This window comes from Tyto alba, unplaced genomic scaffold (genome assembly GCF_018691265.1).
Source record: "Tyto alba isolate M040663 unplaced genomic scaffold, T.alba_DEE_v4.0 Super-Scaffold_20000042, whole genome shotgun sequence".
Classification (NCBI taxonomy): Eukaryota; Metazoa; Chordata; class Aves; order Strigiformes; family Tytonidae; genus Tyto; species Tyto alba.
The window spans coordinates 8,939,066-8,963,022 of NW_024881293.1; the positions used below are offsets into that span (position 1 = coordinate 8,939,066).

The window sequence follows — 23,957 nt, forward strand, 5'->3', positions numbered from 1 at the left end:
TGGGCTTCCCCTGCAGCCTGCCGTCCCCGCTGGCACCGAGTGCAGAGATACGGCACGGTGCGGCTGGGAGGCACGCTGGGAACAGCTCAGCACCTCGCAGGCATCGGCCCGCTGCTGGGGCAGCGTTATCCTGGGTGCAGACACCCAAACCAGAAAGGCACGGGGGGACGAGCCCCGGCTCCCACTCCTGTGCAGTCAGGGGCCCCCTTCTCCACCGCTTGGCAGAATTTTGCTCCCTCTCTCAACACCTGTTTCAGCTCATGTCAGCCTGTTTGTGCGTGCACATACGGATTTATGCTTGACCTTCCTTATGACGTGAAAGGAGTTAAACAGGCCCAGCTTTTAAAAGCATCAAAACTTAATAACACGTCTGAATTCTTATTCTCTAGACTTACGCATGTAAATCCCCAGTTTGCACACTAGTAATTGGGTGCTTTGCGCTCCGGCTGCAGCAGCAAGCCCAAGCCCTTTGTAACTCTCAGAAAGGCGAACGCACAGATCCAGAGTGCACCCAGAGGCAGGATGAATTTTTCATGATGTGTGATTGAAAAAATGCAGCAGCGAGAAGCTGCCTTGGATTGCTTCTTTCGCTTCAGCCTCTGATGCACAAAGGTATTTACAAACAAGTTGTGTTATGTGCATTACAGAGTCAGTGAGCTCCAATGAGGGCGAACTAATGGGATTTTGATCAGTAATAGTATCAAGACCTACAAGAGTTCCACCCCCATTCAATACTTATTTAAGAGATTTATTCCTTAAAACACGTCTGATACTCGTGTGCTGTCAAGAGCACAGCACACAACCTGCAGCAGAGCCCTGTTGCCGTGCTCTTACTGGGAAGCTCTGGTACTCCTGGGCTATGCTGCGGGGCCACAGATGCCCGGAGGCAGGCTCTGCTAATGTAATTAAAGCATTTGATAATTCTCTTTGACGTACAGTTCAGCTGGAGTGCAAGCCCTGAAGAATTCCTTTGCAAATGAACTCTGAAATGGTGGCATTACCAACCTCATCACTGCAAGTAACTGTGGTTATACGGCTTTAGCAGAAACCATGCCCAGCTGCGATGTCTTTACAAATCTGAGCCTGGACACAGCTCTCTGTCACAGGGATGAACGAACGTGCCGATCAGAGGCTGGTGACTCGCAGAGGGGCATGAACAAGGCTGTGACACCCCCTACACGAGGAGGATTCCAGGGGAGGGCTTGTCGCAGCATTTCCCTGCTGCACCGCCCCCGCACCCAAGGCTCCGCACGCTTACCGAGGAGCCCTTTTTCCTTTTGCTGGGGATTCCTCCAAACCGGAATTTCAAGCCTGCCATCTTTTTCCCCTTCCCCTTTTTCTTCCCGTCTTTGGAGCCCTTGATTTTCTTCCGCACGCCTGGACCTGGAAAAACAGAAGACTTGTTTGGTACTCTACAAACTGCTGTCCCCCCAGATCACCCCCCACCCAACCCAGGGATTTATAGGGACAGCGAGAGAGCGCTGGGGATCCCGGGGAGCAGGGCAGCGGCTAGCACCATCCACAGAACACATCCACCAGGGAAAAGGCTGCACGCCCAGACCCAGCGCTTGGGAAGAATCGGGGGCAGAAAGCATCTGCCCCAGGATCCAGGAGAGGGTCGGCAGCCCACGGACCACAGGGCTGGGAGTACCAAAGAGGGACTTGGGGGTCTGCAGGGCGGGGAGAAAAGAGGCAGCCACGGAGAGGCAGGAACGTGGCGCGGGGCCCACCGCACGGGAAGGCTCTCGGTCAGCTGCCAGCTCCGAACTGCTTGCTCAAAACTTCTCAAGGCGTCAGGAATTGACGAGTGCACAAGTGGAACAGCAACCTTCCCAAGGAGGAACATGGCGCAAACCAAGGGAGATCCCTCCCGTTCCCACCACTGCTCAGCTGCTACAGCGCTTCACACAGCCCCCTCCAAGCGCGGGGAAAGCAGTACCAATCTGCTGTCAGAAATAGGAAATGCCGACAGCAGGAGACCCCTTTCAGTACAAATAAGACTATTTTCAGAGGAGCTACTGCAGATCTATACAGTCGGCTCCTTGCAAGTGGGCTTTGAAGCCAGTCACCTTCCACCCAACTGCCAGGAGAATAAATCCCTAATTCTGAAAAAGAGCTGCAGCCTTACTGCCAGTGCCTTTCCATCGCTGAACTCCTTGCCGTGTCAGAGATGAAGCACCCAACTCAACTGCCAAACGCTGCACATTCATCTGGCCAGATCATACCTGCTCTGCCAACGCACCTCTGCCCTAGTCTTGCTAACCTCCAAATCCTCTTCAGCTTGGACACCGGACTCGGAGGATACTGCTGGTTTCTGGAGGGATTTACAACCCTGCAGAATCCCCCACGAGAGGAGATGGCACAGGAATACATGTCCCAATCACTTATCCAAGATAGAAGAATGAAGCTGAGCGTTAATTGCCACAAACTGCCAAAAATCCAAAAGGTGCAGAGGCTACCAGAGTGATCTGTCATGGGTCACAAACCACAGCCCCCTCCAGGAGTTCTGCGACGGAAACGGGAGCCGCAGCCACACATCTGGCGCTACCTTCGCCTCCCCCGTTTGGTGAAGCTCATCTCCTGCCGGGATGTGCTCTCCCACCTTCGCCAGCCCGAAGGTGTGGCCCAGCAGGCGGGCAGGACAAGAGCAGCCACTCCGCTCAGCCCCCCGCGGCTGCACCTACCCTTGCCCTCCTTGGTCTTGGCCTTCCTGATGACGGTGGGCACGGCGCACTGCTGGGGGCTGGCGGCGAGCGGCGGGGTGACACTGACGGTCTCCACAGCTGCAGCGACGGCCGCTGCCGCCGCTGCCGCCGAGCTGCCCTTGAACGGGTTGTTGGCACTGAACTCCCGCCACTTGGCACCGAGCACGGTCATCATCTTGGACATGGGGATCTTGGGGTTCTTCTTGGCGATCAGAGGCCTGCAGGGGAGGGGAGAGGGAAAACCACGCATTAACAGAAGCGCTGGATGCGCCTCTGCTCCCGCTCGTCGTGTGCTGATACTTCAGCCCAAGAAAAGCACCAGTTGCTGTGGCCCCCTGGTAGCAGCTCCACTGGAAAGGCAGCAGAAAGCAGAGCTTTCTTAAACAAGTACATATACAAAAGGGGGCACACCTCAACTTCCTTTCCCTGAAATACCTGTTGTGTTTTGAACGGCTCACAGTACACGCAAAAATTCATTACTGTTGCACAATTTTTCTCGCGTAACTTCAAATAAGCACACACCAAAAATGGGGGTTTGGAGAGAGGGAGAGGAAAGAAACACTTCAGCTGTTTTCCAATCAATCCTGCAATTAAAATGGAGTCCTGAGGACTGGGTCAGGTGGGGAGAAGCAACAAGGAGATCATGATCCAGAATTTACTTCACAACTTCACCCACCTGACTGAGCAATGCCCAAACCTCAACCACCAACCAAGGCCCCATCCAGACCTACAGTTTCCTACCTGAGGAACTGGCTGAAAGCCTTGTAATTAGTCAGAGTATGATAATCTTCTTCTGAGAAAACATAATCTACATCATCGAGGCCCCATTCTTCCATCAGCTGGGCTGAGCTCTTCGGCTCCTGTAGATTTAGAGACACATTTAACATAAATGACCGTGGCTCCGCAGGCAAGCAGCACAAGGCTGGGTCTGTCACATGCTCCGTATCAAATGCTCTCCCTATGCAGCACACGCAGGGATTTATTTCTGTGATTTATAAAACAGAACATGCACAAGTGCTTAATGAACTAATGCTTCACACACTTCCAAGAAGCAAAGTAACACGGCACCATCTGAATGCTCCCTGCACCACATAATACAACGCAAAGCCTTGGCAGCTTTCATGTCTCCAAGAAACTCAATTTCTCTCTGCACACAAGACAAACAACAGGCAAATACAACTCTTCCTCTCCCAGCTGTTCATCTGCAATCTCTTCCTCAACACAAGTTTCTCATGAAACCCCCAGGCCCCTCCTCTAAGCACAGGCTGCTCTGCCACTCCATCCTCATGTTCAGAGGACAGACGTGATGAATCTGTTACCAGTGGGATATGGGCAGACGATCCAAGACAGCAAGCTGCCTCAGACTAAGAAGCTGCTGTCTGTAAGGAGATCCAAGCTACCTGAGCAGGCCCCTGACCTCAAAGTAAAACACACTGGCTTCATCACCATGAAAGGTTCCGTGAGGACTTGTGAGCGCACATCGCCGCACGGCCAAGTCCCCGGCCCGCCGGGCAGCACTCTGCTTACGCTGCCCTGCTTTACACAGAGGGAACTTCTCCATCAGCACAAGGCAACTGGCCAGAAAACATGGCTCGGTTCTCACACAGTGACTCGCTGAATGAGGTAACTCGAGCCCTGGCAGGGATCTGGCCACACCCTGAGATCTCATGTTTTAGCACAAGCTCAGGGTAAAGGAATTGTTGTACCTTCAGACCTCCATCTTCATTGTCATCCTCCTCTTCATCCTTCTTCTTCCGTTTTGGCTTTTTCTCCCTCTTGTCCTTCAGTTTTTTCTTCTTCTTTTTGTTGGGGGAATAGTCGCTCCCTTCACTCTCAGATTTCTCCTCGATCTCCTCTTCGTTGTCTGACATTTCATCATTGCTCCCCTAAAACAGAAAGTGACAGTGGAGAAAGAGCAGGGCCTGCCCCCCCTCCACTCTCCTCCAACAAACCCTCCCAGCCAGCACAAAGCAACTGCTGTCACCAGCCAAAGTCACCCCTCCCTCGAATAACCCTGCCGTTACATTGCGGGGCTGTGGGAAAACACCACGAAAATCATTTGGGAACAGCAAGAAGCACCTGACCGCAGCAGACAGAGAGAGAAAGAAATCCTTGGTTTATCTGGCAGTGTTTCTTTAGGGTAGTTGTGAGCCCCAGCCAACCTTCTGCCCCAAGGCCCCCCCCTGTAAATGGGGCCATTCCCAGAGCCCTGTAAACACATCTGCTCACACAGGGAGACCCATGCCCTGTGGAAGCACCGGAAACAAGAGAAGGTCATGCGATACGGATAAAACTGTGTTCTGGAAAAGCTTGTCTAGGCCATAGTACGTGGGATGGAACCTTCATGCTTTTCCCTCAAGACTTGTTCAGCAAGGAGGGCAAGAGAAGCAATGCTGAGCCACAGCTGTGCAGATGGATGCTGGCTCTGCCTCCATATCGTAACGTGCTCCTCTGAAAGTGCCCAGACACCGCAATACCACAGTGTCCAGTTACCATTCTGGTGAGCAGTGGTACGAACAGAAAACCAGGAGACAGAAAGCCAAATCAGTGAATGTGTGCATTAAAAATAGCTGCATAGTCAACCAAAGAGTAATGCCTGAGAGGCAACTAGCCGCTCTGCTAAAAGATCCCAAATTTTCAGACAGAGAACACTTAGACAACATTTTTAATTGCTGTAACACAGGTAACATAGGATGTTCCATCTTGTCTTTGCTTACAGCTTTACACAAATATAGTCCCATTCTTCTACCACCGTGTGAATGATAAAGAAACTAAAGGAAAGGAAGAGAAGGTCTCTTTGGCCACGTGCATCTTTTAGGTCACCAGACAGTTATTGTGCTAGGGTTTTGCTTTGTTGCTGTTTCCTTTTTCTGTCCAGCTAGGCACTGTGTGCTACAGGAAGATTTCAGCTGTCACAGGCATAAAACAGTCCTGGTGGATGCACAGAATCTTGAAAGGGGCAGGAGAGCAGAGTACGTCAGGTGAGCCCAGCTGAACTCCCTCACTTTCAGAGACAGGTGGTCACATGAAACCTCCCATCGCCAGTGGAGACTTGGTCACACACAGCTTCAGCACCAAGGCAAGCCAACTGCTGAACGGCTGACAGATGATTCTGCCTCCCCACAAGAGACCAGGCTCAGATGGCAGCACCGAGCTGCCAAGAGTGGTCAGGCAGAATTCGGGCTTCTTTCTGAGAGAGAATGTGACCCGCTGCCCAACTGACAGCAACCACATCACCATCCTCAGGACCACTTGGGTCCCGAGGGGGCCTGCGAGGGGAAGCACGGGAACGACCCCACGGGGCGGGGCTCAGCACCGTGGCAGCACTCGGCCCCGGGGCTCAGCACCTCGGCGGCACCCGACCCGGGGCTCAGCACCGGGCTCAGCACTGCAGCAGCACCCGGCCCCGGGGCTCAGCACCGCGGACAGCGCCCGGGTTCAGCACCGCGGACAGCGCCCGGCCCGGCGCCGCCACCGCCCGGGTGCCCCCGACCCCCCGCCCAGCCCAGCCCCTCCAGGCCCCCCCCGAGCCCCTCCCCAGCCCCTCCCCGGGTCCCCCCCGGCCGGAGCCGCCGCCCCGGCACCGGGAGTTTCTCGAAACGCCCCAACGCCAAGGGCTGCCGACGGGCACTTTCACTCAGCCGCCATTACGGAGTTCGGGTCCTTCTGGGTTCGGAACAAATCCAGCCTTTGCTTCAGCAGGGTTATGCACAGTTGTAATTTGGCACGGAATAATTGGTTGCCATGGTAACTGCTGCAGTACAGGTTGAAATTCTCCCTCTCCGCTCCCTGTTCTGACAAGGACCTTCATCTCCATACGCTGAGGTTCAAACCACAGCCTGGTTATTTGATGCAGATTTTTCCAGGGGTTTGCAGCACCAACTCCTGCAGCGGGGCTGCCATCGGTGCCGTGGCAAATGGAACGCGTTCCACTGTGGCTGATGCAGGCCAACTCCTGCACAAGTGCAGCGGGGCAGCTCTCCGGCCCCACGCTCCAACAAAACCACAGGGACTACAGGGAGTCAGTCAGCCATGGCGCAGGCACTGGCCCCACACCACAGGCTCATGCCTCCCACCCTCCTCTAGCAGGGGGAAAGTCCACTTACCCCAAAAAACTCTGGAGGAGGAGTTTAAGAAAAGGAAGCCCTGCTCAAGATGCCCCTGTCTTCTATCTCCTCATCCCAAAACAGCCTGGGTACTGTTCAGTGCCTACTGACAGCTACAGCACCAGCCTTTCACTGGCTTCAATGAAAAAGGGATCAGTCTCCCACAGGCAGAACCAAGGCTGGTTAGCACGGCCCACACAAGGCATAAATTAAAAAACCACGCGCACTCAACGTTCAGCCTGTTATTTTCTCCCCACTCCCAGTAAGGCAGCAGTCAGACTCAGCCCAAGCTGCTCACGTTGCTGCTGGGCTCGAGCAGGCCAGCGTTGACAGAGAATGAACAGACGTGAAAATACCACAGGGTTTTATCTTATTTTCCCCCCACCAGAAAAGCAGCATAAGAAGAAAAATGCATCCAATGATGGCAAAGGCACATGGAAGCAGAGGGCCTGAGCCAGCTTTGTGTGGCATCTGCAGAAAGAGAAGAGCATCACCATGGCCATGAAGGAAAACAGCTTCCTTGGGGCCCCGACTTCTGCAAACAGCTGTCAGGCAACGCAGCGCAGGACGGAATCAGTTTTCTTTAAATCAGCAGCTCATCATGCTCTCATCAGCAGCAAAAGCACTTTAATGCACTACCTCGTCCAGCCAATCTGGTTTTACAGATCCCACGGGGTGCGGCTGGAGGAGGGGATGACTGGAGGAGATCAGCATCACTCAGCCCTGGTTTGGCAAGGGAAGGGCTGGGGTTGCATCTAGTCAGGCTAAGGAAGGAAGGGGCTGAAGACCCTCCGCTCTTTGCCTTTTCTTCCCAGTAGCCTATTGGCATTTAGTCAGCAGAAGCTGACACACAAGCCGTCTGCTCCCGTCCTCGGGCTCAGCGCTGCCCGGGGCCGGCAGCACAAGGGGCAGAGCCTGCACGGTGCAACGCGGCAGCAAGCCCAGCTCTGGGACCACATCGTGTCAGAGCCAGGTGCCCCGGCAGAGCGCAGGCAGCACCGGACAGCAGCCCCCCAGCGCAGCCTCGGGAAGGCCTGGTCCTCGAGGACATGCCGCCTCGTCTTTGTTTTCCTACAGAAGGCCCAAGAGCCCTTCCATGTGCCAGGTCACAAAGGCCCCTACACTGTCTCACTTGCAAAACTCTCTGGATGAGCGCAGCCAACACCGACGTCTGCAGAAACCTCCCAGCCCTGCCCCAGTCATGCCAACGCGGTGGTTTGCATCTCCCTCCTCAGAAACACGAGCCCCAGACGGTGCATTGGCACGGGACATGCCAGAAAGATTTACTGCCTGCCCCCGGAGACAGCGGCAAGGAGGTGCTGCACTGCAGTGTGGGCAGGAGGGCTTCAACAATGGGGATGGACAGTGCCATCACAAACACTGTGTGCCCCGCTGCTGAGCCCCTCCCAAGGGGGGGGCAGCCACAGCACTGCCCGAAGGCGCAGTGGCCACTTCTCCCCCCAGCCACTCTCCAGGGACCACTCATAGGGCAGATTTCCACCCCAGAACCTCTGAGCTGGACAAGAACCACTCTCGCCCTGGCTCTGGGTCACCTCCCAGCCAAGGAGAGCACCTGCTTGGCAAGGGAACACCCCGATAACACCCCCCCCCTCCACCCCCAGCCACCTGAGAGGTGCCCGTGGCCGTCAGTGCCCCGAACAGCCTGCTTCTGCACCACGGCCCAGAGTGTCCCAGCCCAGCATGAGAGCACACAGCGTTACCTCCTTCTTCCTCCTCTTGATTTTGGCAGCCTTGCTGTCTTTCAGCTTCTTTGATTTCTTCTTCTTCTGCACAGCAACTTGCTCCTCTGCGAAAAACTCCTCCAGTCCTTCCAGCACCCCATCATCTTCTTCTGGGGACAAAAGGGACAGCTCACGCGGACCAACCGCACAGGCATGCAGGGCACCATGCACGTGTTCACCCGGGCGGCAGCATCAGGCCCTGAGACACGGAGCTGGGGGGCCTCTCCCGCAGCCCCTCGCACCCACAGGTGCCCCTCGTGGGAGCCCAGGCAGAGTCCTGCCCGACCTGGCCCCCCCACATCCCGCTCCCCGCCACCGCTCGCACCAGCCTTGGGCCAAGCTGAGGCGCGGGGAGGCCCCCGCACGCCTCCGGCTCTTGCTGAGCTGGGCCCGCGGGTACGAGCGCTCAGCTTTTACCTTTCAGATCTCCAAGTATAGCCCACGAAAACGGGCTCAACGGAAGATGAATGAGGAAGACCTTGCATGGAAGGTACCGGCCGCAGCTCCACGTTCAGAGCATGACAGGCACGGGGCTGTGTTCACAGTGCAGGGTCGCCGGCCATGGGCACAGGCACCCACAGGCTCTCGCCTTCCCACCCCCGCTCCCTCCCCACACACAGCGCTCCCCAGCGAGTCCCAGCATCCTGGCCAGCCTTTGCATTTCTTTAAGGCCTACATCAGTAGGGGTTTTTTTTTTATTATCATTTCATTGTTTATACAGTAATAGCGCTCCAGAGTGGTTGGGACGTTTCTGCTGTTGGGTTTCAGGCGGTGCCGGTGCGGGCTCGGGCAGTGCAGGGCCGGGCCCGGCGCGCCCCCTCCCCACACACCGCCCCGGTACCGGCCCCGCTCCCAGCGCTTTGGGGCGGGAACACCGCGCAAGGACCGCAGCCCGGAGGGTCCGGCCCGGGAACGAGCTCGGCCCCCGGGGAGCCGCCCCCCGCCCTCCCCCCGAACCGGGGCCGCCCCTCCGTGAGGCGCCGGGATACCGGGGCTGAGCCGGGGCAGCGGCGAGCCGCGCCCCCCCATTTTCCCCCCCCCCACCCTCCCCGCCTACCCGAGACGTCCTCCTCGTTGTCCGCGCCGCCCAGCAGCTCCCGGCCGGCCGCCGGTCCCCGCATCCCGGCAGGGGCCGGGGCCGAGCGCCGGGCGCGCCCGCTCCGCGCCGAGATGGCGGCCGCCCCGCCACGCCCCCTCCCCGCCGTGACGCGCTCTCGGCCACGCCCCCCGGTGACGCACCCCCGGCCACGCCCCGCCCCCAGCCCTCTCCCCTCCCCTGGCGCTCCCCGGAAAAAAAAAAAAAAAGAAGAAGAAAAAAAAAAAAACAACAAAAAAAAAACCAAATCCCCCCCCGAATGAGCCCCCCGGGGGCCCGCCAGCCGCCAGCGGAGCGCGGGGTATCAACAACTCTCCCCGCCGTTTATTCCAGGAAAGCAAAACTGTACAAAATGGCTGCCGGGCGGCGGGCCGGCTCAATCCTCCTCCTCCTCCTCCTCCTCATCCTGGTTGATCTGGAAGTAGCGCAGCTCGTAGCTCTCCTTGCTGTTGGCCACCACACGCAGCCAGTCGCGCAGGTTGTTCTTCTTCAGGTACTTCTTGGTCAAGTACTTCAGGTACCTGCGGGGGAGAAGTGGGGTGTGAAAGCGGTTCTGTACCCCCAGATCCGCAGCGTTTCTCCAGCGGCACCAAGGAGCCTTTTCAGGGCACTCTGACCCCCGGGCAAGCTCCATACACAGTGCTTTTGGCAAACAAAAACCCCCGTTCCCATGGGCTTCTACCTGCACAGGAGCAATGCGTCCCACCTGACATGTCCCAGCAAAGCTTCTACCAGGAAACACCATCGCCAAGGGATTCACACCGCCAACGCCGCGACACGGAGCCACGGAAATTATTTCCCTCCCCTCTTCCCACCACTTCAGACCTCCAGCTGCCTCACACGAACCACGTTTATGGAAGCCAGAGAGAGGACAGGCAACCATGGGAAGCAGGAACCCAGTAGGACGAGGTTAACAATACAGGAGCAAAGCAGCTTGGCGGCATACCAAACCCCGGAACTCTGCACATGGCATCCCTCTGGCCACCCACCCCAGCAGCAGGAAGTGGCCACACGTCCCCCTCTCACACCACTCACAAACAGAACCACCGCAGCGAGTGCCACACAGCACTGAACCCCGCATCGGCACGGCTCCAGCACCAAAACATCCCCTTGGCACCAGACCCTCCCGCCGGCGGGATGCGGGGCCGCCCTCCCGCCTCACCTCTTGGAGAACGGCACCTCCGACGTGACCGTGATCTTGCTCTTGCTCCTCTCTATGGTCACCACGCCCCCGCCCAGGTTACCCGCTTTGCCATTCACCTTGATCCTTTCCTGCAGGAACTGCTCCTGCAAGAGAGGAATTGCCATCGCTTAGCCAGGGCTGCCAGCTCCCGCTGGACGAGGCCTCCCCAGTTCGCTCACACCTGGCGCTTCAGCTTTCTGTTTGGAGCTGGGGAGGTGAGAGAAGCACCATTATGCCCTGGGAAAGCAGAGGGGAGCCACCTTCCTGCAGGCTGGGAGGCTGCGAGCCCGCCAGCACCTGCCACAACTAATACAACCGGCCCACTCAGAGCGGCACGTGAGTCCGAAGGCACTGGACCAACGAGGCAGGGATGCGCTTCCTGCCGCCCGAGGGGACAGCCAGTGAGTGAGGATCCTCCGAGGGCACTTCAGCCCCATCAACACGCGCTCATGCCGTCTGAATGGACACAGGTTTACCAGGCAGCATAGAAACGCAGCACTCGCTGCCCTCACCGTGCCGCACCACAGAACGGACAGCTCGCCCCACGAGGGGTGAGCGGTAACACTGACAGGTGGGAAAAACGTTCGCGCGTCGACTACAAAGTGTTTAAGAGCAATAAACGCCCGGTCGCCTCCAGCCCCACTCGGGCTCCCTTTGTCTGCAGAACGTTTCCCGGCGCTGCCGGCTTCGATGGTGCGCGGGGGCTCGGGGCGGCAGCCCCGCACTCACAAAATTGGCGGCGTCCATGATGCCGTCCTCCACGGGGTGGGTGCAATCCAGGGTGAACTTCAACACCTGCTTCTTTTTTTTGCCACCTTTCGCTGCGGGCTTCTTCTGCGAGGGAGGGAGTGGAAAGAGAGAGCTGTGAGGGATTGGCGCCGAGCAGCGGGCCCGGCGGCAGCCAGGGGGGCCGGTGCGAGCTCCGCGCTGGAGGCCGGGGGGAGCGGAGAGGGTGCGGGGAGGGAGCGGGAGCCGATCCGGCGGCAGCGGGGGGCGGGAAGGGCCCAGCCGGCCGCACGCCCGGCGCTGGGCGGGCCGGCCCCGAAGGAGGCCCAGGCGGGGGCCCGGGCGGCACCAGGGCAGGCGGGAGGGTGACGGCGGGGGCAGCGTGGCCTGGCCGCCGGCGGAGACTCACCACGGGCGCCATGGCGGCTGCAGCCCCGGGGCAGAAAGGGAGCGCGGCGCAGCGCGCATGCGCGGAGAGCACGCTCCGGCCGCCGCGGCGCAGGCGCGGGCCGCCGCGCCTCCACGCGCCCACGCCGCCGCCGCCGGGCCGCGCGCCGCGCACCAGGCCTCCCCAGCCGACGGCGGAGAGCGTCGATGGCTTCCGGGCCCCCTCTCACGCAACGCCTCGCAGTTGTTCCGCCAGCGCCTAGTGCTGCCTGGATGGGGCGGTGGGCAGCGCGGGGGCGGGGCTGAGGGCGTCGGGGGCGGAGCTTCGCTTGGAGGGTGGGGTCAGTGATAAGGGGCGTGGCCTCCGCGGCCCCGGAGGAGGGGGGCAGCAGGGATCGGGGTGGGCGAGGGGGCACCCCGGGGTGCGCATGTCCCTGCACCCCCACCCGAGCACCCCTCGGTGCCCCCCTGCACCCCTCTGTGCTCCCCTGACCTTCAGGGTGCCCCTTGCACCCTGAGGTGCCCCCTGCCCCCATATGCCCCTGCACCCCCCGCCGGAGCACCCCTGGGGTGCCCCCCTGCACCCCTCTGTGCCCCCCTGACCCTCAGGGTGCCCCCTTGCACCCCTCGGTGTCCCCCCAGGGTGCCCCCCTGTCCCCATATATCCCTGCACCCCCTGCCAAGCACCCCAGGGTGTCTCCCTGCACCCTTCAGTGCCCCCCAGGGTGGTCCCCTGACCTTCGGGGTGCCTCTTGCACCCCGAGGTGCCCCCCAAGGTGTCTCCCTGCCCCCATATGTCCCTGCACCCCCTGCCCGAGCACCCCTCCATATCCCCCTGCCCTCCAGGGTGCCCCCTGCACCCCTCAGTGCCCCCGGGGGTGCACCCTCACTTCCCGGGGCCATCACCAGGCCCCACGGTCTCCCGTGCCCTGGGTGCACCCCAAGGCCATATAGCCCCGTGTCCCCGCAGCCCCTGCACCCCAAGACCCCTCCCTGGGCACCACAGGGCTATTTTTGGGCTGTGGCGTGGCCACCATCCAGCAGTGCCGGGAGGGGGGGGGGCGGGCCCATGTCACGGGGGCAGCCAGGCCTCGGCAGCGCTCTCATTCCAGCCGGCGCTCAGGGAGCAGCGGCAAGGCACCCCAGCTTAGGGACGGGGAGAGGTAAAGCCTCCTCCCGGGGACGGGGGCTCCCCGGGGTGCCCACGGAGGGGACGCCCTGTTGCGAGGGACGCTCATTCCCGGGGGGACACCCAGTCCTGGGGGATGCCCCCACCCCTGTTGTCCTGGGGGGATGCTCCTTGGCAGGGGACACCCCACCCCAGGGGACACCCACCCCACCCAGCCCGCGGTGTCAGGGGTAAGGGGTGCTTTGGGGGCAGCCTCATGCTGCACGGCTCATAACCTAAAAATAGGCTGCAGCTCGCAGGCCCCAGGGGACAGGATTCATCCTCCCCGCAGTGGGTACGGTGCCTGCGCAAAGCGGTGCCCCCTGGGCGCAGGGGGGGAAGCGGGGTGCAGGGAAGGGGGGGGGGGCCCCGCTCTCTGTCCCACAGATGGCCGGCGGCATTTTCTCACCGCTGGGGAGCTGCTCGGAGCTGGAGAAGGCCAACTGTCACCCGCTGGTCTGCCTGCTCTGCCATGAGCCCTACCAGCACCCCTGCCTGCTCGACTGCTACCACAACTTCTGCGCCAGCTGCCTGCGGGGTCGCGCCAGCGATGGCCGCCTACGCTGCCCGCTCTGCGGGTACGGGACAGATCCTGCACAGGGTGGGGGACACCGGCACCGGGGTGCGCAGCACACGGCCGCCAGCCCGGCGCGGTCCCCATCCTTCTAGCTCCATCCTCTCCTCTCCGTCCCATCCCTGTCCCCTCCAGGCACCCCTCGGTGGTGAGGGGGGGCACGGGGTTGCCCCCCGTGGACCGGCTCCTGCAGTTCCTGGTGGACAGCTCGGCTGACAGCGAGGAGGACGTGCAGTGCGCCAACTGCGACCGGCGCTGCGCCAAGGCGGTGAGGGCAGTGGGGCTGGGGGGGGGGGCGGGACAGGCAGGGGACCCCCGCCAGGGCTGTACCCACCACCAGCCACCCACCCCCCCAACACGCCGCACAGGAGCTGGACACCATGTGCTTCTGCAACACCTGCGGGCAGCCCCTCTGCGCCCCGTGCCGTGAGGAGACCCACCGCGCCAAGATGTTCACCCGCCACGAGATCGTCTCCCTCTCCAAACGCACCAAAGACATCCACAAGAAGTGCCGTGAGTGCTCCGCCATGCCGTGCCACACCATGCTGCACTGTGCCATGCCACGCCGTGCTGCGCTGTGCCACACCATGCCACGCCGTGCTGCACCGTGCCATGTCACGCCATGCTGCACCGTGCCACACCATGACATGCTGTGCTGCACTGTGCCATGTCATGCCACGCCGTGCTGCACCGTGCCATGCCACTCTGTGCCATGCTCCACCATGCCATGCCACGCCACGCTGCACCATACCACACCATTCCATGCCATGATGTGTCACTCTGTGCCACGCCATGCCATGCTGCGCCATGCCGTGCTGCACCATGCCATGCTACGCCATGCTACACCATGCCATGCTGCACCACGCCATGCCGTACCACGTCATGCCATTCCATGCCATGCCGCGCCATGCTGCCTGACTCTCCCATTCCTTGCAGCACTGCACGAGGAGCCCTACATCATGTTCTCCACCGAGAAGAAGTCCATGCTCTGCATCAACTGCTTCAGGGACATGCAGGGGTGAGCATCCCTGGCCCCGCACCCCCCACCCTGTACCCCAGCCCGTGCCCTGATGCCCGTGCCCACAGGGAGAGCCGGGCGCACTGCATCGACATCGAGACGGCGTACATGCAGGGCTGCCAGCGGCTGGACCAGGCGGTGATGGTGGGCAGGACCGTGGGGTCTGGGGAGGTGGGGGGGGGAAGGCGTGGGGGTGCGGTGCTGGCCGCAGCCGCCCCACTGCCCCCGGGCAGGCTGTGAAGGAGCTGCAGACCTCCACGCGCGAGGCCATCGTCCTCCTCAAGGCCATGATCGAGGAGGTGCGCAACAGCGCCAGCGAGGAGGAGGCAGCCATCAACTCCCTCTTCGGCCGCATGCAGGTGTGGGGCGAGCACCCACGCACTGTGCCCCGCGCCCACGTGTGCCCGACACACAGCACGGCAGAGCCGGGGCAGCGGGAGGGGACCGGGGCGGCTGCGGGACATAGGGCTGCCATGCTGTTTGCAGGAGCAGCTCTCTGAGAGGAAGAAAACACTCCTGAAAGCTGTGCAGAGGTGAGGGGCCGCAGGATGAGCCCCCTCCCAGGCTGTGTTGGGGTGCCCCACAAAGCCTGTGCCATGCTCCACTCTGCTGCAGCCAGCACGAGGAGAAGGAGAAGGCGTTCAAGGAGCAGCTTGCCCACCTCGCTTCCCTGTTGCCTACCCTGCAGGTAGGACCTGGGGCTGGGCAGGGTCAGGCTGCCCCAGCCCCGAGGAGTGCTGGCAGTGACACCCCCACTCCTCTAGGTCCACCTGGTAACCTGCTCGGCCTTCCTGAGCTCCGCCAACAAAGCCGAGTTCCTGGACCTGGGCTATGTGAGTGGTGCCAGCGCTGTGGGGCGGCTGGAGCATCCTGCCGTGGTGCCAGGCTCACGGGCTGGGTGCTGAGCACCCCTCAGCACTCCTCGCTGCTGCCTTCCAGCAACTGATGGAGAGGCTGCAGAGGATCGTCAAGCTGCCACACCGCCTGCGACCGGCCCAGACCAGCAAGGTAGAGCTGTGCTACCCGCCTGGGGCCCAGCCCCTGCCCTCAGCACCCCAGGGGCAGCCCCAGCTGCTGGCTCTGCCCTGGCCTCAGCCGCGCTCACCCCCGTCTCGCCCCCCAGATCAACAGCGAGTACCGGGCAGAGTTTGCCCGCTGCCTGGAGCCCCTGCTGATGCTCAGCCCCCGTCGCTCCGTGGTGGGCAGTGCCGGCGGCATTGGTCCTGGCATCACCGGCACAAACATGTGAGGTGCTGGGATCGCAGCCGGGGCGCATCCTGCCGCGCACGCCGCTGTGTCCCGCGCATCCCGCCATGCCAAGCTTGCCCCCGCTGCCGCCCTTGAGCCTGTCACCTCGGGGACAAGTGCGGAGCGCAGCTGCGCTGACATACGACAGGCTCGGGGGCTTCAAGTGACACTTCTGGGAAGTGGGGCTGGCAGCAGGGTGTCTGGGTGAGCCTGCACCCTGCTCCCCAGCCCGGCCCCCCACCGCGGTCCCTGGAGGGCTCTGGGGCCAGCTCCTGCTCGCCCGCACACCCGCGGCGCCGCAGCCTCTTTGCCCGCCACTATTTTTATCAGAATTTCAGGGAAGTGCCCGGCCGTTCCTCGCCTAGGATATATTTAGGCCCGTTGATGTCACGGCAGCACCAGCCCTGCCAGGCACTCCTGGCTGGAGAGGACAAACAGGAGCTGCCGCCCCATGGGGACCGCTCCTCGCCCCCAGCCAGGCTCAGCACCGCGGGGCGGCTGAGCTCCTGGGGGCTGCAGGCCCTGGCACGGGCAGGGGGAACGTGGCACCACACGGTAGGACTGATGGCAGCAGGGCAGCAGAGCCGGGGTGGTGGGATGGGGGGAAACACAGGGGCAGCGGTGCCCACCAAGGGGACAGGAGATACCGGCGGTGAGGGAGTGAGCTGCATCCTGAAACCGGAGCGTGCTGAGCTCAGCGCCTGCCTTCTCCTGCCGCAGCTGGTCCCGAAGCTGTGGGCATGGGGAGAGCAGCCCATGGAAATGTGACTTTTAGGGCGGCGTAAGGTGCCTCGGACTGACTGCGTGTGCCTGGGCGAGGGAAGGGACGCACAGGGCTGGCACGTCCCCAGGCACCCCGGGGGTGAGGGGCCGTGGGTCCCCGGCACCTCGCCTGCAGCGTTGCCGGTCACCCTCTCCGCACAGGCTCCCCGGCGGCCAATGCTCCAAGACGCTGATGGTGCCCAGCAGCCCCCCCGCCGGCGATAAAATGTCCACCGGCCCCATGGTGCGGAAGCCGACGATGCACCGGTACATCAGCACCAAGGTCCTGCTGGCCGAGGGGCGCGAGACCCCCTTCGCCGAGCACTGCCGCAGCTACGAGAACACCTACCGGGTAGGGAGCGCAGGCCGGGCCGGGCCGGGCCGGGCCGGGACCGGGCTGCTCACGGGGCGATGCCCCCCCGGCCCCCGCAGATGCTGCAGCTGGAGATCCAGGGCCTGAAGGACCAGGTGCAGGAGCTGCACCGTGACCTCACCAAGCACCACTCGCTCATCAAGACGGAGATCATGAGCGAGATCCTGCAGAAGTCCCTGCAGATGGATGTGCAGATCGCGGCCCACTACTCCGCCGTGGAGATGATGCGCAGCGTCTTCGAGGAGGTACGGCCGGCGCGTCCCAGCGGAGCAGGTTCCCTCTGTGCCGTGCTGCAGCACGCTGCCCAGCTCCCTCTCCCCCTTCCAGGTCTGGGAGGAGACGTACCAGCGGGTGGCAAACGAGCAGGAGATCTATGAAGGTACTGGCGAACCCCGAACAACCCCCCTGTGCCCATTGTGGGGGGGCAGCCGTGGCCACAGCCCGCTCCTCTCGCCCCCAGCCCAGCTCCACGACCTGCTGCAGCTGCGGCAGGAGAACAGCTGCCTGACCACCATCACCAAGCAGATCGCGCCCTACGTCCGCTCCATCGCCAAGGTGAAGGAGCGTCTGGAGCCCAGGTGAGGGACATGAGGAGCTTTTGAAGCTGGGCTGGGGAGGGGGGATGGGGTGACATGCACATCTGTGGCTCACACCCATCCCGCCACAGGCTGCAGGAGCCCCGGGAGCCCAAGGAGGAACAGGCACGGGTGCTGCTCAAGATCTGCGATGACAGCGAAGCAGCACCAAGGTAGGTGATGGCGAGTGCCCGGTTGCCAAACTCCTCTCGCACCCTTTCCCGGCCGCTGACCCTGCCAAGGTGCCTTCCCTTCCCCAGGGAGGCCTCGCCTGGCAGCAAGGAAGGGGCTCCGGCCAGCCCCGGGGAGGGCTGCGTGCCCAGCAGCACCCCCAGAGACCCCTCCCCGAAAAGCAAAGACTGCTGCAGGGGCCAGCAGAAAAGCGAGGCCGAGAGCACTGCCCAGAAGGAGCTCGCACCGTAGAGCCCGATGCCGAGCAAGCGCACAGACCCGCTTGGTGCTCAGTGCCCAAAAGCCACGTCCCCATTCTCAACCAGCTCCTCTCGCCTTGTGCCACGAGCGAAGGCAAGAAAACAGCCCAGTAACGCGGTGTCTGCAGCGTATGGAGAGCTTGCCTCAGGGCAGCTTTGTTCATCTGAAAAAACAGTTGTCTTTATACTCTCCCTCTCGTGTGTTAGAAGTGAAATAAAAGGGCACAAGTGTACATGTCTGCCTGGTTCTGTGGCTCTGCACAAAGCAGGCGTGCCAGCCCGGGGCATCCAGCTGCTCTTAAAACCACAAAGTTTGTAAACATGGTGAAAAATAAAAATAAAACAAAGCAGACAAAAAAGACTCCACAAAAAAACAAAGCAAACAAAACAAACCAACAAAAATCCCCCAGATGTACAGCCAGGAGCTCACCACAGGGTCTCAGAGCATCCTGCGAACTGCCAGCAGGCAGCAGAGCAAAAACACAGGCAGGGCACTAGAGACGCCCTGCCCCTTGCGCATCCGTGCGATTTAAAAGCTTACCAAGTGCTGCGGCGCAGGAGGGCAGGGCTGCACGGCATCCTCCGGCTTCTCGCTAAAGATTCAGACGCCTTCCCCAGGCCTGGGGAGCTCCTGTCCCCTCACCAAGCTGGCAGTCATGGGATTCAGTCTCAAAAGCACCAAAAGGGCTCTGAAGGTTTTGCTCAAAGTGAAGTTTATCCCTTTTTTTTGGTGCCAACGCATCCCACCTTGGGCAGACCTGCCACTGCACAGATGGAAGCGGGGTCAGAGCTAGCGCTGGCACGCTCCCGCTGATTAGGACTGAGGAGCATTTACTGCAAAGAACAACCCGAGAATAAGGTTTAGTTTCGATTGTCAGTTCATGTCCAACCCAAGCGACAATTGCTGTTTCAAAGTACACTTGTGCAACTTCACAGCAGAAATGTCAACGCCTACAAAAACGTTAGTTAAAAATCAACTTGTCCAGGGCACATTGGCTATGATGGAAGGTCGCAGGTTCCATGAGGACGTGTGTTGGAGGCACTGAAAAGCTTGAGCAGGGGCCTATGAGCAGCTACGCAGAGAAACCAGTGCTATCCAGCTGATGCATTTCCATGTTTGCTCTTTTCTCCCAAGCTAAAACCACGCTTGGTAAGAGACAAATATTACCAGTGAGGGCGTTAAGCTGATGCCCTGTGCAGAACGGGCTCTGCAACACAAAGCAGTCCCGGTGGAGAAAGGACTCTGCATGGATTAAGGGAGGTGACAGAGAATTCGCCCCGACCCTGCAGCTGCGTGGCCTCGCGAGCTGCTGCGAGTCACAGTCGTGCTTCAACACAACACCAGAGTGTTCTGAAAAGCCGCTGGGAATTATAAAAGTAAGGATTCCGGTTTCCATGATGTCACCGGCACGCCAAGAGGTCTCCAAATAACCATCAGACAGAAGTTGGCAAGATTTTTTCTTGTTTTTTATATTAAAAAAAAAAAAAATCAAAGCAATTTCCATCAGTGCCCCCTTTCCTGAGCCACACCACAGCAGCTTCACCAAGGAACACCGCAAGCCCCAAGCGTGAACTGACAACCAACTTGTTTCCATTCCAGCTAGGAAGAATAACTCAAAACTCAAGAAAACAGCGAACCTCTTTGGTATATAACGACAGAATAAGTTATACCACAAAGCTCGAGTAGGAACCATTCCCAAAATGATAACTTTTAAAATAGCGTTAGCTAGCCGAACTTTTTTCCTGTTTGGAGAATTTCCGTAGAAGCATATCCTAGCTGCACTGACATCCCTGCTTTCGCCCAAAAAAGCCGGCAAGGATCTCGAGTGCTAAAGCCCTCAGCAAGCCCAGCAGCTGCGTTTTTTTCCCCAACCCAAAATCCTGGGATCTCTGCAGGACGGAGGCGGCCTGGGAGGATAGGAAGCAGCGCGATTTGGAAGCAGGAAGAGGGAACAGAGGTGGTGGTGGGGAGGCCCGGGAAGGCAGCGGCCGGAGCGGTGACTCCAGAATTTGCGGCAGCGGCCGAGGGAGGAGGGAACAGACTCGCTCTCCTGCTGCTTTTCGGAGGCGATCGCAATCCAGCGGCATGAGGCAAGCGGAAAAAAACCCTCCCTGTGAGCATTAGCGCCCGGGGAGAACCGACGGGCGCCGCGCTGCCAGCTCTGCGGCACGCTGAGGGCCGTAGCCCCTGCACCTGAAGAGAGGAGAGCCAGGGCTCCTGCGAGCCACCCCAGCGCCAGCTTGCAGAATCGGGCCTAAAGAGATTAAAGCCGCGCTGCCTGGCTCGCAAGGTCAAAAAGCTTTAAAATCTAATTATGCCACAGGAACAACCTGCTGACCGGCGCCTTTCCTGCACGGGGCGGGAGGGCAGAGCTGTTCTCCGGAAGAATTGGCCCGGAGGCGTTTCAGTACAATTCAGCTGCTGCAGGCAGGAGGGGTCGATTCTCTTTAGGGTCGCTACAGCCTAAGTTGTCTGGAAGATCCCTGAATGTGCAACAATGAACTTATCTCGAGGAGGACGAACTAGCTTCTGATCTGCTAGTGACCCGGGAGGCTGCCCAGCTCTGCAGCCCTTCGCCCAGCTCCTCCTGGGTGGCCGGGAAAGACTATCGGGTTACTCCCGATGCCACGCATCGTCCCTCGCCCCACGGCGCCTGGAGCCGGGCGTTCGCTCAGCCAGTCTGGTTTTCGCCCGTATTACAGTTCCACTTTGACTCCTTTAATAAAAGGGAGACCCGACGGCACCTTCCTTTTATACTCCAGGTACTCTTCTCCAAAGAAGTGGATGAGTGTGATCTCCTCCTCCTCGACCCGCTCCCTGAAGAAGCGCCACGACACCAGCGCGTAGCCCACCATGCAGATGGGATTGCAGAGCAACACCTGCGAACAGACATGGGCCGTTAGCGTGCCCCTGCCTCCCAAAGAAACCAAAGCTACCTCCCTGCCCCCACAAGATAATCACCCTTCATTGTTTGCCACGAGGTCTGAGCACTCTCCAAAGAAAATAAAAGATCCCAGCGCTTTCTATGGAATATCATTCCAGGGAGAAATCGGTGCTTATGAAGAAAGCAGCTCACGGGCAGCTGCTGGCTAAGAGAGGTGCCCCAGCTCTGGAGAGTGACCACGCTGCTCCCTGTACAGTCTTTATGGTCTCTCTCCAGAGAAATAAAATCAAATGCCAACCACGAGAACAGCATGACTAAGGCAGTGCTGAGCTCCAGCTCCACCGCAGCTGGCCGGGGCCCTGGGCACTCTTAGAGGGAGTTTTCTTTGCCATCCAGCACAGGACTGGTATTTGGCAGCAGTGAGGTTGAGTCTGACCGCTTACAGAAGGCATCTAGCCACAGGGATGCATGGAAACTCTGGACACCAGATTTAGGCTAGCAGCAGATTGCATCCCGAGCCTCCCAGGGCGTTCCGGGTCAAACCCCAGCCCTGCCACCCCTGCTTATTCCACACATAAAATTAAGGTGATGGGTTCTTCCCAGAGATCACGCGGGGCAGAGCACTCGGGGTTTCCTGGCCCCCCGCATGCTGGTGGGAGGCGGGAAGGTGTCAAAATCTGCATCCTGGTCACCCCTGCCGCTGACCGCCAGCGGTCTGCATCCCGTTACAGTGGGCAGCGTTAAGAAGAAAGACCCAGGTTATAAGTCGAAAGTATCTGAGCACGTTGTATACAGTACCTGTGTTCCAATACTCCAGTAAAACCATCCCACGTAAGACGGGTGCCGGAACCACCCATACACCCCACTTGTCACCAAAGTATGAGTATCCGATTTCTCGTTCTGAACAATATGGTTGAAGTTGGAGCCAGCTGTGAGCATGGCCGCTTTCCTCAGACAATCCCCAAAGATCACCATCAACAACCCTACAGTACTCAGCCAGGTGATCTGCTTCAGCTCTGCAAGTGAATAAGGACGGGTCACAAGAGGTTGACACAGGTCACGCTCGCGGTGCGGGGTCACGGGGGGCTGGGTAGGCGGGTGGGCTTTCCCCCTCCCCTCTCAAAACACAACAATGCAAAAAACACAGCCAGCGCTCTGTGTGCTGCCATTCTGCCACCAAAGTAAATAAAAATAGTGTCCCCTGCCAGGGAGGCAGCCCCTACACGGGGTCTGTACATCCTGGTTGCACATCTCCCTAAGCGGAACCCGGCATCCAGGCAGAGCTCGGCTTTACAGCATAAAGCCAACATAAAGCACAGCCATGCAGACGTGGGGAGCTCAGCAGCCCATACTGCCATTATGGAGTGGGGAAGGAGAACATCTCCCGTCACCCAAAAAAAAATGGAAGCACCCCAGATTGGGCGAACAGCAACAGGTTCTGCTGGTTTGATTTTATTCCAGGTGAAAAGAAGACGCCCAGCTGTAACTGCAGCGTCGTTCTTTGTACCACCAAAGCAGCTTGAAAGATGCAGGCAATAAAAAAAAAAAAAAGAGGGCTGAAGACCTGCTGCATGGCAAAGGTCAGAGCCTGGCGTGTCAGAGCGAGGGGGGTGCTCCCTCTGCCCCCCGAGGCTGAAACCGCAGGGCTTTGAGCACAGAGAGCCTAACGCCAGGTCAAAGCCCTCCTGCAGGTCAGCAAAGCGGGGGTGGCCAGCGCTTTGCTACCAGCTGGCCAGGCACCGGGTGAGCCAGGGGCCGCAGGCGGGAGGGCGGGCGGCAGGGAGGGGATGGTGGCCGACCTGGGAAGAGGAGCTTCTCCAACGTGAACTCCACCCAGGAGGAGAAGGCAGCCAGGTTGTACTCGAAGCTGTGGTTGAGCAGGAAGGAGTCCAGCGAGAGGCTGCGCGGGTTGTTGATGGCCGTCACCAGATACTCCGAGTAGTGGAAGAGGGAGAGGGAGCAGACGTACCTGCGGGGAAGGGAACGCTTGGCATGGCCGGCGCCCGCTGCACCCCCCCAGCCCCTGGCCCTGCCCTCCCCTCACCATCCAAAGTGGCGCCAGGCGGAGCGGCCGGCGCTGAGCAGCAGCCCACACCCGAAGGCGAAGCCCAGGAAGCAGGCGCGGACGGCGATCTGCGGGCAGGGAGAGGGAAGACAGCACTGCCACCACCGGCCCCTGTCCGCCCCCTCCGGGCCCAGTGACCCCCCAAGACCTTCCTCCGTCCCGGTGACCCCCCAAGACCTTACCCTGATCCCTGTCCCACCCCGCCCCCGACGCTTCCCTCGGGCCCTCCCAAGACCTTCCTCCAGTCCCCGTCCCCACCCGAGACCTTCCCCCAGGTCCCATGAACCCCCCCGAGACCTTCCTCCGGGCCCAGTCCCCAGCCCGGTGCCCCCCCAAGACCTTGCTCCGATCCCCGTCCCCCCCGAGACCTTCCTCTAGGCCCGGTCCCCGTCCCCCCCGGCCCGGTGCCCCCCCAAGACCTTCTCCCGGTGCCCGTTCACCCCCGGAGACCTTACCTCGATCCCCGTCGTCCCCCCCGAGGCCTTCCCCCCGGGCCCCATCCGCCCCGCCCGCCGCCCTCCCCGGTCCCCGTCCCCCCGCTGAGGCCTTCCTCAATCCCCGTCCCCCGGCCCAGTGCCCCCCCAAGACCTTACCCCGATCCCGGTCCCCATTCCCCCCCGACATCCCCCCCGTGCCCCGTCCCCGCACCCTGTAGAGCGGCCGCGGGTAGAGCAGCAGCAGGGCGGCGTTGACGCCCGCCACGTGCAAGGCGAGCGCCAGGCGGCCGCGCAGGCCGGGGGCGGACAGCACGGCGTGGGGGGAGCCCAGCGCCAGCGGCAGCGCCGCCACCGAGGCGCCCAGCAGGAAGGCGGCCAGGCTGGCGCGGCCCTCCCGGCCCAGCCGCCGCGGGCCCGCCGCCGCCGCTGCCGCCATGATGGCGGCGCCCGCCCCGCCCGCGTCGCCCGGGAAACGG

General features: G+C 60.7%; 4 protein-coding genes across 11 annotated transcripts in view; 1 reads left to right on the forward strand and 3 right to left on the reverse strand.

The window, feature by feature from the left end:
* CHD5 (chromodomain helicase DNA binding protein 5) overlaps nucleotides 1-9,755 on the reverse strand; it is a 30,404-nt gene extending 20,649 nt beyond the window's left edge. For 5 of the 6 annotated variants that reach the window (XM_042794844.1, XM_042794843.1, XM_042794842.1 and 2 more), the window contains exons 1-6: nucleotides 9,611-9,755; nucleotides 8,533-8,663; nucleotides 4,412-4,591; nucleotides 3,447-3,565; nucleotides 2,685-2,923; nucleotides 1,259-1,383 (exon numbers count right to left, since the gene is read on the reverse strand). In XM_042794844.1, the coding sequence (XP_042650778.1) occupies nucleotides 1,259-1,383; nucleotides 2,685-2,923; nucleotides 3,447-3,565; nucleotides 4,412-4,591; nucleotides 8,533-8,663; nucleotides 9,611-9,674 (858 nt within the window). In that variant the 5' untranslated portion in view covers nucleotides 9,675-9,755. The remainder of the gene's footprint in view (nucleotides 1-1,258; nucleotides 1,384-2,684; nucleotides 2,924-3,446; nucleotides 3,566-4,411; nucleotides 4,592-8,532; nucleotides 8,664-9,610) is intronic. The other variant, XM_042794841.1, reaches the window with a different exon arrangement.
* A 196-nt stretch (nucleotides 9,756-9,951) lies between these two features.
* On the reverse strand, nucleotides 9,952-12,088 carry RPL22 (ribosomal protein L22). The gene is made up of 4 exons (XM_042794853.1): nucleotides 11,968-12,088; nucleotides 11,562-11,666; nucleotides 10,812-10,936; nucleotides 9,952-10,170 (listed from the first exon to the last, which is right to left on the reverse strand). The coding sequence occupies exons 1-4, from the start codon at nucleotides 11,977-11,979 to the stop codon at nucleotides 10,026-10,028; spliced, it is 387 nt and encodes a 128-aa protein (XP_042650787.1). The 5' UTR covers nucleotides 11,980-12,088; the 3' UTR covers nucleotides 9,952-10,025.
* A 528-nt stretch (nucleotides 12,089-12,616) lies between these two features.
* Nucleotides 12,617-18,327, forward strand: RNF207 (ring finger protein 207). 3 transcript variants are annotated; one of them, XM_042794846.1, is made up of 18 exons: nucleotides 12,617-13,108; nucleotides 13,501-13,691; nucleotides 13,823-13,955; nucleotides 14,056-14,200; nucleotides 14,624-14,705; nucleotides 14,774-14,849; nucleotides 14,939-15,064; nucleotides 15,192-15,238; nucleotides 15,321-15,393; nucleotides 15,470-15,538; nucleotides 15,645-15,713; nucleotides 15,829-15,950; nucleotides 16,878-17,067; nucleotides 17,148-17,333; nucleotides 17,416-17,467; nucleotides 17,549-17,666; nucleotides 17,756-17,836; nucleotides 17,906-18,327. In XM_042794846.1, exons 2-18 carry the CDS (start codon nucleotides 13,501-13,503, stop codon nucleotides 18,084-18,086), a joined length of 1,941 nt encoding a protein of 646 aa, XP_042650780.1. In that variant the 5' UTR covers nucleotides 12,617-13,108; the 3' UTR covers nucleotides 18,087-18,327. The 3 variants fall into 3 exon arrangements, with proteins under 3 accessions (XP_042650780.1, XP_042650781.1, XP_042650782.1); XM_042794847.1 differs by having other exon boundaries at nucleotides 12,618-13,691; nucleotides 17,924-18,327; XM_042794848.1 differs by lacking the exon at nucleotides 13,501-13,691 and having other exon boundaries at nucleotides 12,618-13,108.
* Nucleotides 18,328-19,539: 1,212 nt separating this feature from the next.
* Nucleotides 19,540-23,957, reverse strand: ICMT (isoprenylcysteine carboxyl methyltransferase). The gene is made up of 5 exons (XM_042794852.1): nucleotides 23,693-23,957; nucleotides 23,024-23,112; nucleotides 22,779-22,948; nucleotides 21,778-21,995; nucleotides 19,540-20,974 (listed from the first exon to the last, which is right to left on the reverse strand). Exons 1-5 carry the CDS (start codon nucleotides 23,915-23,917, stop codon nucleotides 20,792-20,794), a joined length of 885 nt encoding a protein of 294 aa, XP_042650786.1. The 5' UTR covers nucleotides 23,918-23,957; the 3' UTR covers nucleotides 19,540-20,791.